This window comes from Lithobates pipiens, unplaced genomic scaffold, assembly GCF_037356315.1.
Source record: "Lithobates pipiens isolate NorthernLeopardFrog02 unplaced genomic scaffold, aLitPip1_a1.2 Scaffold_19, whole genome shotgun sequence".
Taxonomy (NCBI): Eukaryota; Metazoa; Chordata; class Amphibia; order Anura; family Ranidae; genus Lithobates; species Lithobates pipiens.
In genome coordinates, this window is record NW_027507764.1 from 491,384,096 (window position 1) to 491,401,546 (window position 17,451).

The 17,451-nt window shown below is 42.1% G+C and overlaps 1 protein-coding gene across 1 annotated transcript in view; it reads left to right on the forward strand.

The window, feature by feature from the left end:
- DECR1 (2,4-dienoyl-CoA reductase 1) overlaps positions 1–17,451 on the forward strand; it is an 81,764-nt gene that overhangs the window by 44,530 nt on the left and 19,783 nt on the right. Inside the window, exon 5 of the mRNA XM_077492996.1 lies at positions 3,615–3,762. Coding sequence (XP_077349122.1) covers positions 3,615–3,762 — 148 coding nt within the window. The remainder of the gene's footprint in view (positions 1–3,614; positions 3,763–17,451) is intronic.

The window sequence follows — 17,451 nt, forward strand, 5'->3', positions numbered from 1 at the left end:
GGGAATATTTATTGTAGCATACATTTTTTTTTTGTTATATAGCACAAAAAATAAAAACCGCAGAGATGATCAAATACCACCAAAATAAAGCTCTATTTGTGTGTGTGAGGGGGGGGGGGAGGATGTCAGTTTTGTTTTGGGTACAGCGTTGCATGACCGAACAATTGTCAGTTAAAGTGACGCAGTGCCATATCACAAAAAATTGCTTGGTCATTAAGGGGCAAATTCTTCTGGGCCTGAAGTGGTTAAGAGCTAAGAAGGGACCTGAAATAGAGCATTCTCCATAGAGGACACCAGCTGGGCTACACAATCTCAGGTTGCGGGGGGGGGAAAGCTGAAGTCAGGATCAACAAGGTATATTGTACTCTACACAAGATGTGAGTATGAACACTCTGACATGTAATGCGTTTTCCATAGTCTGGGTTTACTGACACTTTACTACTGTCAATCTATCTGATCCTCCTTTTCTCAGTCCTGCTGTACAATTATTGTGTATGCAAAGTCATCATCTTTTTTACTTTTTAGTTCTAGATAGACTGGGGAAGGGTCAAATCTAACCGTTTCTCATTCTACCCAAGAAATATTATTATTATTATTATTATACACTTAAGGCCGGGTTCACATTGCTGCGATGCGGGAACGCCGCGAATCCGCGGCGTTTTCCCGCATCGCATTACTCCCGCCGGCAGTTCACACTGCCCTATGCGGACGGCTGGGGGTGTCAATGTTATGTTAATGACACCCCCAGATCCGTCGGCATATCGCAGTGCGATCTGCCGACTCGCACAGGAATCGGATCGCATGGTGTGAACCCCCATGCGATCCGATTCCGTTGCGGACCCAAAAAAGGGTCCCGTGCGAGTTTGCTGCGGGACCGCTGCGAGTTCAGCCATACTATCTGTATGGCTGAACTCGCAGCGCTACGGAGATCGGATGTGATTTGCTGTGCGAATCACATCCGGTTCTCCCCCCGCAGCGGTGTGAACCCAGCCTAAAGGGAAAAATGACAGCTTGAAACTGTCCCTAGTTGTGTGTTTTTTTTTTTTTTTTTTTTTTTTTTTTTAAATATATACTTTAATGATTATATAAACTGGATTAATTTTAGATCTTTTATCTGCCTCAAGATCAGTTTTGTTGGTGAATTGGCATTAGTTTCATGAACAGATATCAGAGGATCCTGTAGCAGATATTAATAGATGCAGTAGAACAGAGTGTAAAGAAATGCCACCAAATAAGTAAACGGGAATTTAACAATGGATGAACTGCCGGAGACCATCTTTCAAAGAAAAATTTAGTTAAAAGTGGCCACTTTGTAACTTTACGAGTCTGCATAATGCTGATATTGTCATCCATTTGTGTTAATCGGGCCAGGCAGATATTGGAGGACCTGAACTTTAGAAGCTGTAACCCCCAAAAAATAAAGGGGGAGAGGCCAAACGATTGTTAAAAGCTGCCTCTGATGTTTGGTGGGAGAACATTTAATAAGCAGTATTAGTATGAAACACAGATCCATAATGAATAAAGCAAAAGCGGGCAGATGCATGCAGTGCAGTTTTCTCTCCAGCAAGCAGCACAATGGTAAGATCACCAAATCTCACTTCCAAGTCTTGTGAGACTAGCAGTCAAAGGCATTAGTGCCTTGGGTAATCTCACACTGCATATATACAGCTATGAAGTTGTATGCACAATATTGTGGCACACTTGCATACCAGGAAGTGTTGTGTGGGTTTTTTTTTTTTTTTTCAGAAGGAATGCAAGACAAAGTGGTAAATTTTTGCATAGTACTGCTTAAGAACAATTAAATAAACATTCTCCTAACATGGCAAATCTTGGCTTTCTGAATTCAGGTCCACTTTAATTTCCAAGTATCTACAAGCATTAGAAATGTCTACTATAAGATTCATTGAATTTACCGGGTGCTCTAAAAGTTTTTCTATCTTCTCCATGGAAAATGTAACTGCCCCTAAATGTGTGCTGTATCCAAATGTTAGCCAAATCAGAGGGCAGGACGATGACAATCGGAGCCTTAAAGCGGTTGTATACTCAAATTTTGCACTTTTAACTACAGGTAAGCCTATAATAAGGCTTACTTGTAGGTAAAATTAATATCTCCTAAGCCTGTACAGTTTAGGAGATATTTCCCTATGCATGCAGCCGCTGACGTCAATGGCCCATGGGCTCTGAAGGTCCGGCAGCGTTGACGGACCTTGCCGGGAAGAAAACTGCGAGCAAGCGCAGGAGTGATTTTATCGCAGCTCCAGCCACTCACAGCGCCAGAGCCACGAACCAGAAAGATACGCAGAGGGCAAGATGTCAGCTCCCTCGGCGTGGACCGGGTGCCAATACGGGGGCTTCGTTCTGAGGAAAGTATTTTGATAATGAGCTAGTATGCGTTGCATACTAGCTCATTATACCTTTTGCTTTGCAGGGTTGTGTTTGTTTGTTTTTTTTTTTTTTGTTTTTTTTTTTTTTTTAATGTGCGGGTTTACTACCGCTTTAATTATTCGTTCTTCTCTGTAAATTCACCCAAGTCTGACCATTCAGACATGATCTATAATCTTTTAAAGCTCAGTTACACCTGGGACGTCTTCATTTTACCACAAATTAAATTGTATAACTAACTAAAACTTTTTTAACTGAAACTTCTTTTTTTTTTTTTTACTTTTTTGGATACAATGAAGCGGTATTACACCTATTAGGTTTTATATTGCTGTCTGTGCCCTCGTTGAGGAGATTCACTCTTTGTCCTGTTTACCATTATCATTAAACGTAAAACCAAGTTTTAGGTTGTCCATAGAAAAGTAATAGCTGGGAAATCTTCCAACGAGGATACTAGTTCTGGTGACCCAGGAATCCAAGGAATTGCTTTTTTTAATTTGCAGGGATTTCCTCTCACTTCCTGTTTGGCTATGGGACAGGAAGTGAAGGTAATTCTCAATGGGATACAGATTGGGGGGGGGGGGGGAATAAAAAATCTGACAGGGGTCATAACCCTCCCTTGCTCTATCCAAAATTAAAAACACAAGTTTTGCCTATAGTTCTACTTTAATAAAGGCACTTAAATTGGTTGTGAACCATTACATCTATCCAGTGAAGTGACTGGCCTCAAGTGATACAGATGAGAAAAATCCTCCTAGATAAGTTGTACCAGTTTGTCTGTAGCACCCTCTACAAATCCAGAATTTAAAAAGCTTGTCTGAGCTGTCAGAAAACAGGGGACGAAGATCTGAAATTGCACAATGTAGAGCTCAGTGAGGAAAGTTCTGAGGTCTGATTGGAGGAAAGGGGAACACACCCCTTCACACAGCACACCGGGACAGAGCTGAGGCTCAGTCAACTGGAGCTCTCTAGCCTGTCACCTTTTATCTCTTGGTGTCAGGAAAACTTGTCAGATGTGATTCATGCTGATGGCAGAGGAAGGAAGCAGCATACAGAAATGACACTTGGTGCTCTGAATTGAGAAAAGTACACACTATAGAGGAATAGGCTTTGTTTATATTTCATGGCTGAGATTTACAGCTCAAGCTGTAAAAGGAACATTATGGTTTATTTGTATGTCTGTATTGCTGGTGATGATGGGTATAGCAGTAGTAATATTAATAATTTGTTATCAGGTTGTGATAAACAATGCTGCTGGGAACTTCATCTCTCCTACGGAAAGACTATCGGCAAACGCCTGGCGAACGATCACAGACATTGTTCTTAATGGCACAGCTTACGTAACTCTTGAGGTTGGGAAACAGCTAATTAAGGCAGGAAAAGGTAAGACATATATTTATATCAGCCTTGATGTGACTTGACCTTTACCTACTGTGAAACCAGCTCATAGCTTTCAACCACTATTGCCACCCAAGCCCCAGCATCCTATCATCTGCTCATTTCTTTACATTACACTGTGCAGACTTTACATAGCAGCTGCCAGCACTTCATCAAGATCTCATTAATGTGTTTATAATGCTTGTTTTTTAAGACTTTGTGAGCGTGTAACTTCTACCAGTGTGTTTTGGGCTGCACTACATAAAAAGAAATTAAGTTTGAAAATGCCACGTCAAAAGATCATTTTGGTGAAAACCAATTAAGCATTAAAATGCATAGTGATATCTGTATGGCATGCATTCTATTGCCTAGACTCTCAAATGGTAGCATTCAATGAAATGCAACGGAAATGTTTTTTTATTTCACTGTTTAAAATAACTTGTGATTTGTGTTTTGTGCTCTCTTCCTATGAGGCAGACATGACATGAAAATTTAATACAACACACAGCCAGTAAATTTGACATTCTATTCCATAAGTAGCTACAATAGGTATAGGTGTTGTGTGTTTTTTTTTTTTTTTCTTAAACCGCGCAAAAAAAAAGGTGCTGTGCACACAGATTACACTGGCCTAGAGCACATTCATCCTCTCCAGCACGCCTGGTACTGGTAATGAAACTGTGTATTAAAGTGGAAGCAGAAGTGACTAGAGATCACTGGACCTCTGGACTTATGACAGAAATTCACCATAAATTACATATACAGTTTTTTATTACAAAATTAATAAAAAAAAAATAAAAAAAAACTTACAAAGACAAGAATTTTACATAATCCATTGTTGCACTTTCAAAAAATTTTCTCAACATGTTTCGCTTCACAGACCTTCCTCAGGAGATACTGCATAGTGGCTATTGAAAATATAAGCAACAAAAAATGTATATATTATGAATATTTGTACTCTTCTTTAAACATACCGTATTTATCGGGGTATAACATGCACCCCAAGTTTAGGAGGGCATTTTAAGGAAAAAAGTTTTAGGAGGGAAGTTTAAGGAAAAAAAACTTACATTTAAATGCCAGTCAATGCAGCCTCATCAGTGTGCATCTGCAGCCTTGTCCATCATTGCAGAATGATCAGTGTCATTTGCAGCTTGCCCCATGCTGTTTGCAGCTTTGCAGTGTCATTTGCAGCTTTGCAGTGTCATTTGCAGCTTGGCCAGCGCCGTTTACAGCCTTGTCCATGTTTAAATTTCCCGCCGCCGAGACAGACTGAGCGAGCGCCGCCGAAAAATACAAAGCGCCGCCGAAAAATACCGAGCCAACTTGCTCGGCTCCGCTCATAGTCCCACCTCCCTGCTGTTTCTCTAGCGAGCGCTGCCGAAAAAGACCGAGCTGTCTGTACTGTGTATTCGGCTGGGCTCCGCTCGCAGTCCCACCCAGTATGGGCGGGACTGCAAGCCGAGCCGAGTACACAGTACAGTCGGCTCGGTCTTTTTCGGCAGCGCTCGCTAGAGAAACAGCAGGGAGGCGGGATTACGAGCGGAGCCGAGCAATCGGCTCGGTATTTTTCGGCCGCGCTCGGTATTTTTGACTCGCAGACAGTGGGGATCGGCGTATAACACGCACCCACGACTTTCCCCCAATTTTAAGGGGGGGAAAGTGCGTGTTATACGCCGATAAATACGGTATATATTATGTATAAATTTAATGTTACATGTAACAATACATTTTGGGAAAAATTAATCCATATATACAGATTATGCATTACATACAAAGAATATAAATCATATATTTAAATTTGTTAGAATAAATATAAATTTAAGGAAGAGGAGGGGGACAAAAAAGGGGAAATGGATAGATATTTAATATCTCTCTCTCTCTCTCTCTATATATATATATATATATATATATATATATATATATATATATATATATCTCTATCTCCTATTATATCAGCTTCCATAGGATTAAATAGAGTACCTTACTATTTTTATTATATTTAAATGGTTGAATCAGTCTAATAAAAATCACCTCACTTTTCTCTATGGAATGCGAAAAGACCATCTCTCTTTAAATCTCTGATTAAGGGGTTTGAAATGCAGCGTTATTTTGGCTGCCGACAAACTAATTTTGCTCAATCAGTGGGCACTTGTCTGTAGATAAAAAAAAATAAATAAGTCTACCTTATAGGGAACTATTTGTTGTAGAGAAATATGGCTATCTGCCTTTGCAGACCCGAATGCCATCTGCGCGCAGGCTAGTGTTCGTCCTTTTTTTTGTAACGGGGAGGGAGGTGGGATGTGGTAAAGGGGCGCGGATTAAAACAGGCGGCGCCGTGTGTGAGATGTAGCGTCCACGTAGAGCACACTCTGAGGGGCGGAAGACGCTGAAGATGCCAATCAGGATCACACCTGAGGCTTTTAAAAACAGATGCTCTCATTCTCAGAAGATCTCTATCAGAGCAACTGAAGAGAGGAAGTCTGACACACAGGACACGGGAGCTCTGGGGCACGTAGGGGATGTATACAGGCATTTCCAGTACAGGAAATACATTGTTACTCAGCACCAAGCTGATCTTTATGGTGGCATTATTTTTGCTAGACTATTGCTCAGCAAGTAGTACATTTTTCTTAAAGTGCCTCTGCTTTTGTGCTTAGCACTATGACTTTGAGTTACCACAAAGGTACCTAAAATTACACCCCAAGAGCTGGGAACTCCAGTCAAGCCTCCACACTGTCATCTTCTCCGGAGATACCAGATATGGTAAGCCAGGGTGAGTCATTGGAACCAATTATCTGAATCTAAATCGGTTCCTGAAAATCCGCTCCTTTCACATGGAGTCGATCAGGTCAGTAGTTTCTATCCTACAGGGAAGAGAACTTCTGGCATCCATCGACATCAGGGATGCATAGCTGCATGTCCCTATATTTCCCGCTCTCCAAAGGTTTCTGCAATTCGAAGTAGAGCAGCAGCACTTTCAGTTTGTAGCCTTGCTCTTTGGGCTAGCTACAGCACCCCGGGTGTTCACAAAAGTGCTGGCCCCACCTCTAGCCAGGTTAAGGGCACAGGGCATAAGTCTTGATGTACCTAGACAATCTATTGCTAATAGACCAGTCGGTGGCTCGCTTGGAGCAAAGTGTACTCATTACAACCAGTTACCTGGAAAATCTGGATTAGATTCTCAACCTAGAGAAGTCTTCCTTAAAACGGCTAAAAAGCTGGAGTATTTGGGAATGATCATAGCCCAGAAAAAGGTGTTCTTGCCTCTAGCAAAAATCGGCTCCATATGAGAGCTGGTGCTGATAATTGGGTCGAAAGGAGATCCCTCCATTCGCCTTTGCATGAGGTTGTTAGGAAAGATGTTGGCTTCGTTCGCAGCCGTTCCCTATGCCCAGTTCCATTTGAGACTGTTGCAAAACAGTATCCTGTCTCCTTGGAACAAAACTATCCAAGCTTTGGACTTGCCAATGTGGCTGTCCCCAAGGGTGTCCCAAAGACTCAGTTGGTGGTTACTAACCCAGAATCTGCTGAAAGGAAAATCCTTCAGACCAGTTATCTGGAAAGTAGAAATGACAGATGCCAGCCTTTCAGGCTAGGGAGCAGTACTAGAGAAGACAACTGTCCAGGGACAGTGGTCAAGAGCCGAAAGAGCCTTGCCCATCAACATCCTAGAGATTCGGGCAGTGCGTCTGGCTCTGAATGCCTGGACTTTCAGGTTAAGGGATTGTCCTGTCAGGATCCAATCCGACAATGCCACAGCTGTGGCCTATATCAATCACCAAGGGGGCACCAAGAGTCTCTCAGCGCAGAGGGAGGCGAACCATATTCTAACTTGGGCAGAAAGGAATGTTCTGTGCCCATCGGCAGTCTTTATTCCAGGAGTAGAGAATACCAGCATGGCCCAGAAGGTCATGGTATGCAGAAATTGTAAAGATGGCAGTGGAGGATCCGTTGTCCCTTCCACTAAGGACAGACCTGCTCTCATAGGAGCCGATATTCCATCTTTCTTTACAAACACTAAATTTAACAGCTTGGTTATTGAAACCCTCATTCTAAAGAAACGTGGGCCTTCCGGGCCAGTTCTCTCCACTTTAATTCATGCAAGGAAGCCAGCTTCCAGAACTATATATTACAGAGTCTGGAGGGCTTATGTCTCCTGGTGTGAATCCAAGGGTTGACACCCTCAGAGGTATATCATAGGCATTATTCTTTCCTTTATACAATTAGGAGTAGAGATGAAGTTGGCCTTGAGTACTATATCGATCTTATTCCAAAGGCCGCTTGCTACGCATTCTTTAGTCTGGGGTTTTATGCAAGGGGTGTTGCGGATTAATCCGCCAGTTAAATCCCCTTTTGAGCCCCTGGGACTTGAATTTAGTTTTATCAGTTACAAAAACAGACATTTGAACCGATGCAGCAGATTCCCTTAGTCCTTCTGACAAGGAAGCTGGTGGTCTTTGTTGCTATATCCTCAGCAAGGATGGTTTCGGAATTGGCTGCTCTTTCTTGTAAAGAGCCGTACTTGATTATTGAGGACAGGGTGGTGTTATGCCCTCGTCCAGACTTTTTGCCATAGTTTTTTCCAAAACCATGTTCCAGGAAAGAGAAGTCACTACATTGTCTTGATATGGTGAGAGCAGTGAAAATCTGTTAGACAACTGCTCAGATTAGAAAGACTGATGTCTTATTTATTCTGCCAGAGGGTACTAGGAAAGGACAGGCAGCATTGAAATCCACTGTCCCTAAGTGAATTTGGCAAGTTATAATTCAGACTTATGATTTAAGGGGAACGATTCTTCCTTTTCAAGTCAAAGCACACTCTACCAGGTCGGTTAATGCTTCTTGGGCAGTGTGTCACCAGGCCTCCATGGCTCAGATCTGCAAGGCCGCAACTTGGTCTTCAGTACATACATTCACAAAAGTTTATCAGGTGGATATAAAAGGTATGAGGATATCTCCTTGGGGTGCAGTGTGCTGCAGGCAGCAGTATAAGTCCTCAAGTCTGGGGGTGCCCTACAGGTTGTCTCTCCCCCTCAAATAGCATTGCTATGGGACGTCCCATTGTACGATATAAAAAATCCTAATTTTTTTAACGGCTTACCTGTAAAATCCTTTTCTTGGAGTACATCTTGGGACACAGAGGTCCCTCCCCTCTTTTTGGGGTATAAGTATATTGCTTTGCTACAAAAACTGAGGTACTCCTGGAAGGAGGAGGGGTTATGTGAACTTCCTGTATTGGGTATACCAGTGTCCATCACCTGAAGGTGCCTAGGTGCTCTGTGTCCCATGATGTACTCAAAGAAAATGATTTTACAGATAAGCTGTTACAAAAATGCTACTTTTGTTCCTGTTACAAGGAATGTAAACATCCCTTGTAGTAGAAAAAAATTATGACCGGACCTCTTAAATATGAGATCCAGTGTCCAAAAAGACCTCAGAACTCATATTTACACTAAAATGCAATAAAAAAAATGTAGTTTAAAAATAAAAGTCCCCTTTTTTTTTTTTTTTTTTTTTTTTTTAAGAGCTATGGGCGGAAGTGACATTTTGACGTCGCTTCCGCCCTGCAATGTTAGCTTCCCCGGTCAGCTCCATACCACAGACTGAGAAGGATCTAATTGCCTCCGCTGCTGCCAATGGCTCTGGTAAGCGGCAACTGGAGGGGCCCTCTCCTGCCACGATTTAGAAGCGATCTCGTGGCGAATCTACTGCAGAGACCACTTTTATCTGAAAGCTGGACAGCTGTGTGTGACATTTGTAGAATTTATATCTACTATGTCATTTTATATCACTGGTCCTTTTTTTTTGTCCTCTTTCGGGAGTAAGTAGATCCTACTATGCTGCAGAGAGAAGCCCTATATAATGACTTGCATTCTACTGAGTCCAGGGAAAGGGGGTGGGTCTTTTATTCACAGGAAGTGGATTGAAGGATGCTGGGCATCTTTCGGCATGGAAGGGAAGCTGTAGCCAAGAGCCGAAGTGGTGAATCTACAGGCGAACCGAGCCAGAGATCACCCGAAGCTATTTGTTTTTTTTTTTTTGGGAGCTCTTGGGGATCCCTTAAAGTATTACATAACCCAAATGCAACTAATTGGTGAACTGGCAATGCTAGTCAGCAAATAATGCAACAGTGTTTGGGAGTATACCTCTTAGCAGTCATAGCCATCAGGCTTTTCTTTGTGAATCTTTAAAAAAACGCAGCCTCAAATTTTTCTGCACCTTGAAACTTGTTTATTGTGCTTTAGTGAATGTGTGTTGTTTATGATAGGAATAGAGATCCTGAAACCAATAAAGTGTTACTGAATCCAGGACCCTGCATTCACTATATCTGGTCTCCCACTCTTCTATGTACATGGAAATTCAATTATTTTAGTAAATATAAACTGCTAAATACCTTTTCTCATCAGCAGTATATAGCAGTCTTGTGACTTCTATCAGTGCCTGACTGAGCACTGGTTAAAGCTTGTAGGAGGAGTTGTATTCTCTTCTGGCTGTCCTATAAAGGCAGCAGGACCCCTGGCCCTCTGCCTGGACAGTGCTGATTGGCCCTCTGCTGTTTACAAAATGCATCCTCTAGGAATACACACCAAACTGAGCATGTGCAGAGTACCCCTAAAGCTCTTTAATATCAGCAGATGGTTTGGGGATAGTAAAAAAGGGGGAAAATCAGAAGTCAGGATGAAACAGTGCTGGGTAAAAACACCTTAGGTTCCACAGTGAGTATAACAAGAATGCTCTTACTGCATCTACACACTGATTTTACTGTTCTGGGTTTAGTAACACTTTAAAAATCCTTGTCTGTATTATTTTGAGGTCCAGATTCACAATTTGATGGTAACTATACGGTTAAACAGTATAATGGCCAACGTCCCACGAGATCAATACCAGGAAGACATTTGGGGGCACTCTGCAGGCAGCTTGTGTCATCTAAATTCAGAAACAAAATGTATGTTGTGTAGCAGGGTATTGTTTAAGCTGCAAATATTTGGTGTAGCTTGTTGAACATGACAGCTCAGAGACATAAACTGTGAAAATTGTTATTTGGAAAACTTGTTTCCCAATTCGAACTGTCACCAACATGTGGAAAATATTGTCCTTCCAAAGAGAATTGGAGTTTACAACCAAAACACTGTTAACTAATGTGTCAGAGCCCAGAGCCTGAAAAGCTATAATTTATTATAGATGACAGTATAATAACTGAGCAAGGCATCATAACTCGCGCAACAGAAACATTTTCATCTGATAAGGGTTTCTTCGCGGCACACAGACTTTAATGAAATACTCGTTGTGAGAAATGACACCAAAGATGAATGCATTGTCCTTAGCCGAGTATTGTAGACAGCCGCTCGTGTTTATCAGAATAGATCTTTAAAAACACTTGTAAAAGAAGCTGATCAAATCAGAGGTGATCAAAGAAGAATATATGGGGGAAATGCAGGACATTGATGGACAATTCAGTCATTAAAGTCTCTAGTGACAAATGTAACATCTAGGAACTATACCGGATTCGACAAATCCTGTAAAAGGGCAATTGGATTAGGGTGTGAAGATCTGCCTTTAATCTGCTGAGAACATCTCTTATTATGAAAGATTGGAGCAATGAGATAAAAGTAACGGTTGTCTGTATAAAGTAAGTCATATGTCATGGTGGCTCTTTTTTCTACTTTTAAGACTTTTTAACATGATTATTTTTTTTTTTTTTTACTTTTAAGTGCATTTTTGCACTTCTCAACTTCTATCATAAAAAATACAATTGGCAAATCAAATTTCTATTCTTTCTAGGGATAGTAAAACAAAATTAGTCAGAGGAAAGTTAGTGGATGCTTGTAATCCTTAAAGCAGATCTATAGGCAAAACATATATTTTATTTATTTTTCCCATTTGGGATAGAGTAAGGGCGAGTTATAACCCCTGTCATGGATTTTTTTTTTGCTTTCTGTGTCCCATTGGGGAGATTTACCTTCACTTCCTACCCCATAGCCAAAACAGGAAGCAAGAGGAAATCCCTGCAAATTTAAAGGAATCCATTGGGCTCCACAGGTCACCAAAACTAGCATCCCCATTGGAAGATTCCCCCTCTATAGATTTTCTGGGGACAAACCAAAATATGGGATGTTTTACTTTCAGTGATAAAGGTAAACCAAACAAATGGAGGGTGACTCTCCCTAATAGGGACACAGATGGCAATAAAAGCCTAATGGGTGTTCTAAACCCTCTCCACTCTGTCGAAGAAAAAGAAAAAAAGCTTTGCCTTTTAGTTATAATTTTAAAGCTGATTTCCACATTTCATGAAACTTTTGAAATGGTTAGTTTTGACCAAGCTGGTCCAAATAAACTATGGAAAGGGGTATGGTCCAAACAAACTGAATGCGGAAAACAAACTATTTACCCCATTCACAGTTGCCACGGCTCTTTTCACTGTAAAACCTGTATGTAGCATCAACTACATACAATATACAGCAGGGGTCCTCAAACTATGTCCCTCCAATTCAGGAACTACAATTTCCATCATGCCTAGTCATGTCTGTGAATGTCCTCCTGGGACTTGTAGTTCCACAACAGCTGGAGGGCCAAAGTTTGAAGATCCCTAATATACAGTGATGTGTTCTGACAGGGGGATGAGAACTTTCCGTCCCACTCCCGGAAAAAAATTTACTCAGGCTGAGCGCTGCTCAGCCATGCAGAGGAAACTTTGTACTCTATGAATGAATGCAAATCTTCTCCTGATTGGTGATTACATCAGCCCACCTCTCCACCTCATCGAAGGATCTTTGAATTCATTTATAGAATACAAAGCCTTTTCTGAATTGCAGAGGAGTGCTCATCCCAACTCCTATTTTGTTCAGGAAGCAGGGCAGGAAATTCGTCCCACTGCCAGAACACAACACTGTATATGGTATGTAGCGGGGGCTACATATACAGCGCACACAGCCGTTTAAAATGTTGGTAAAGTTTGTTTAGACCAGCTTGTTCCAAACAATCTATTTAAAGCTAAGTAAAATATGGCGATCAGCTTTAAATTACAAGTAAAGGCTCCTATATGACACTCTAAACAAGTCCCAAATCAAGTTATGGGATGCACAAGCTTCATAAAGTAAACAAAAAAAAGTTCCTTCCTTGCCTGAGCCGCATCCTCCATCTGAGTATCCCACACTACCTCCCAGACACTGCATCCCACAGTAGGAGGGTTTCAAGAATGAAGGCAATGCTGTCGAACTAGAAAGTGGTGGACCAAACTAGGTGTGGCTAGATGCTGATTAATAGAGCTACGGAATTGTGAATCGGCATTGACAGTGCTGAAAACCGCACTTTCTGCAAAAATATATATATTTTTTTTTTTTTTTTTTTTCATCCCACTTTAGTGCAAGCACTAGAAAATAAGAGACAAGGCACCTATGAGTATCAGTGGGACAGTAATTATCACATTTAATAGAAGGTTCTTGCATCCTAAAATGGCTGGGAAAACGCTGTATTTGCGATGGTGAACCAGCATATCCAATTTTCTTTCACATGGTAAAGATGAAAAGAAACCTAAATAAATATAGGCTTGCTGTTTTTTGAAGTGCAGCGATTTATAACACTGAGAACAGATTGGCATGGGAAGGCTCACCTGGGTAAAACGGCGGGTGAGTAAGCCATGGAAACTGTGCCTTGTAAAATGTGTTTCTGTAAAAATCGAAGTATCTGAGGAATTCAGTCTAACTCAGCGCAGTTTGATTAAAACTTCAATTTAATAAAAAAAAAAACTGTAAAATAATTCAACGTATTCCAGAGCAAACATCGCTCCCTCTTCAGGTCATGCTGCACCTCTATTAAGGGGCAATTCCATCTTTTACACAAACAAATGGCCACACCCTTTCCACTCCTGGTTTGCTGCCACCCACATCTGCCAGTAAGCTGTGCCGTACACTTTTAAGGTACTTTCACACTGGGGCGGGGGGACGTTTAGTGGTATATCTGTTATAGCGGCGATTTTAACCCCAAAGCGCTTTGGCGGTGGTACCTATTGATTTCAATGGCAGGTGCAATGGAGTAGCGCTGTATACGCTGCTCCCACACCGTTGGAAAGACGCAAGCGCACCGCTCCAGTATGAAAGCACTCGGGCTCGCACTGGGGCTGCAGGGGTGGCGTTTTTCGGAGTTTTAGACCCCCTTCACATTGGGGCGTTTTTTCAGGCGCTTTTGGGCTAAAAATAGTGCTTGTAAAGCGCCTGAAAAAACGCCCCAATGTGAAGGGGGTCTAAAACTCCGAAACACAGCCACAGGCCACCATAATGGTGGCAAAGGCCTACGGTAATTGGTTAGCGCAGACCCCTTACAGCACTGACCACGTGAAAGCTTGTTCTGTTCCGGAAACAGACTTTCATTGTCCAGCGCAGTCACGTTACTTTGCTGACCAATTAGTTTTAAATGTGTGTAGATTAGTACAGCAGTCATAGGTGGTGGATGATTCTCATTAAAGCAGGTGAGTGCAGTGGGGACTGGAGGAATGGGGAGGGTCTTAGAAATTCATATTTACATTTTTTTTTTTTTTTTTTTTTTTTTTTTTTTTTTTTTTCCAAGTTTAAACATTACATCAATGTTCAGAAAAATAACAATACAAGCTGACATAAATCCAAACTATGTAGAATAAAGTACAAACTTGGGGGGTGGCTTTATCTAAGATTGCTGTACATTAGTGCTAAATATATGGTTATACATACTACATGGTCTCATGGATAGTGGATACCGTTCCAGGGTAATAGAGAAAGAGTAAGGGGTGATGGGAAGCCCCTTATAAGGTGGATGCAGATGTTCCTCCGCTAGGATGAGGGGGTTTACTGCCCATGTTGGAGCTGGAGTCGGGTAACTTTAGTTTTCCCAAAGAGTTGGTAAGATTTGCCTTGACATACCAGGTAGTGTATTGGAAGGTGGCCATTAGTTGGTGGATTTCTGGCAGTGTAAGTGTACTCTATGAAGACCTTCCAGCGTGTGAAAAAACGATTGGTAGTTCCAAGGTTTTGTAGCATAGCATCCATCTTTTCAAGGTACAGGAGTGAATTCAGGTCTTTCTTTACAGTGGAGAGCGATGGACTGTGAGTAGAGGTCCAGGCCCACGTGAGGGCCCTCCTGGCTGTCAAGAGACCTAAATGCATCCATGGAGTCAGGGGTATTGGTCTCCCGTAGTTTGGTGTATTCGAAACCACAGGGGAGGAATAACTGAAGAGACAAATTAGATGGTCTTTAGGTAGTTTTGTGGACGTGATACCACGAATATATTGAATTATTCAATCCCAGAAAACATGGCTTGCAGTGCATGACCAAAAGCATTGTAAAAGTGTTTGTCCTTGCTGCAACGCTAGCAGGCCTTCTGCTAGGAGTGGGTTGGCCCAATCCATCAGGGCTGGTATAAATGCCCTGTGTACAATTTTTAAATTGAGTCTCCCTCCGTTATTTGATTATGATCTTGTGTACTGTCGTGTATCCTTTCAGGATTTGTGTAGTGTCCTCTAATTCTGGAAGCTCGTTAGACCAAGCTTTCCCAATGAAGTGCGCTATGGAAGACGTAGTGTGCTGCAGGATTTGGGAATATAGTATCGAGGTAGATTGAGGTTTTTTGTTGTACTGCTTTGTCGACCACTTGATGAACTAGGTTGGTTCCCACCTGGCCCAGTTGTGATTTACCAAAAGCCACCAGTTGGAGATAGTGGAAGTAATGGTGCGGGGGTAGGTTATGTTTTGCGGCCTCCTGAAAGGTTTGAATGTTGCAGGTGCCTGGGTAAAGCAATGAGGCTGCCCGGGTTAGGCCCAGTGTAAACCATGTTAGGAATGCTTCATGTGTTATTCCTGCAGGGAACAACGGATTGCCTTGTATAGGGAGGTGATTTGAGATGGTATAAGGTACCTTCATATGCTTACATACCTCTCCATGCCACTACTGTGTCTCTTATCAGAGTTGCTTCTCAAATGAGATGGCAAGACCTTGAGAGGAGAGTTGAGTACTGCTGATAGGTAGAGGGGAGAGACCAAGGCCGACTCCAAGGCATAGTTGTCATAGTTGGAGCTAGGTAATAACCAGTCCATGCCCTGTTTAAGGAGACCTGAGAGGGTTTGTATAGGTGGAGATCAGGTAATCCCACTCCTCCCTCGTGTTTCGGAAGATGTAGTTTGTGCCTAGCGATGTGTGGTCTCTTGGATTGCCACAGAAAAGTCATCAATACCTTGTTGAGATTTTGAATGTCTTTGTGCTTAAGTAGCAGTGGAAGTGTTTGTAGGGGATATAGCAATCTGACAAATGAAGACCATTTTGTATAAATGGCATCTTCCTAAAAACAATAGTATGGAGGTGGTATAGAGAAGAGGGATCCTGGCCTATTCTAATACCTAGGTACGTTATGGAATGTTTCGCTAATTGTAAAGGGGATTGGGTCCAACGATGGGAGTGTCGAGTGTAGTGGAAGTACCTCACTCTTAGTGAAATGAATGCGTAGTCCTGAGCAGTGTCGAAAATTATAAAAAATATCTTAAATGATAGGAAGAGCACCGTTTTCATCTTAACGTCTCTGATTTGGATTCCTGAGAGGAGTGGGTGGTCCTTTAGTAATCGGGACAGTGGTTCTATTGCGCATTCCCTTTGTCAAATGGATTGGGGCTGGTATGTTACCTGACCTCACTAGACAAGCTGTGGGAGTGGAATACATTGTTTGTATGAAATTTGCTACTGGGCCCAGGATCCCAAACTTCTTCAATACCAAAAACAACCATTGAAAGCTGATTATTATCAAAGGCTTTTTCGACATCAATAGAATGGCTATGTCTTTTGTTTGGGTGGCGTTTGGCATGTTCCAGGGCTAGTATGCCTTTGCTAATGTTGGGCACTGCAGACCTACCTGTGACAAACCCCCGGTTGGAGAAGTGTAGGGAGTATAGAGGCTAAGCGGGATGCAATGATTTTGGACAAAATTTTCAAGCCAACATTAATTAGGGAGAGGGGGCGATATGACCCCCAAAGAGTCAGGTCTTTTCCCTTTTTTGCCAGTAACTTTATGAATGTCATAGATCCCGTAGGGAGTTATGGCCCAGCCTCCCATATACCTGTAAAGACTCGTAGGGTTTGTGGTATGTATTCCCTTGTTAGCTTGTATAACTCCGCTGGATACCCATCAGGGCCAGGTGCTTTGTTTTAATGTTTGATGGTGGAGAGAATTTCAGTCAGGGAGATAGGAGCATTTAAGGAGTCTAGTTGGGCATCTGATAATGTAGACATTTAACTGAAGTGAGGAGAGATTGTGCTTTGTCCAGGTCAATTCTATTGTTCATAGAATTCAGTCGGTAGAGCAGTTATCTCTGATTGGGAGATCGTAAGGGTCCCATACTGTCCCTCAGCCCTGTAATGTGCAAGGGTGTAGGGGTCTCTGTTACCATATTTATGTAGGTGGAGGGAACAGTAAGAGGTCTTAATCTATTCCCTTTGATCTGCCCATAGGTCGAAGCATCGTTTAGCAGCTAGCCATGCCTGCCTATTCCTATCCTATTGGAGAGTGGTGTAGGGTCAGATCTGCTTGGGCTTTCCTTAGAGCAGCACTTGCCTGCCAGTATTACTCTGGAGAATGAATGCTTTTTATATTGGGTAGTGTAAGAAATGATTATACCCCGTAGAACGCCTTGCCTGTCTCCCAGAATAGATTGATTGGGGTTAAATACATGTTCAGCATTTAG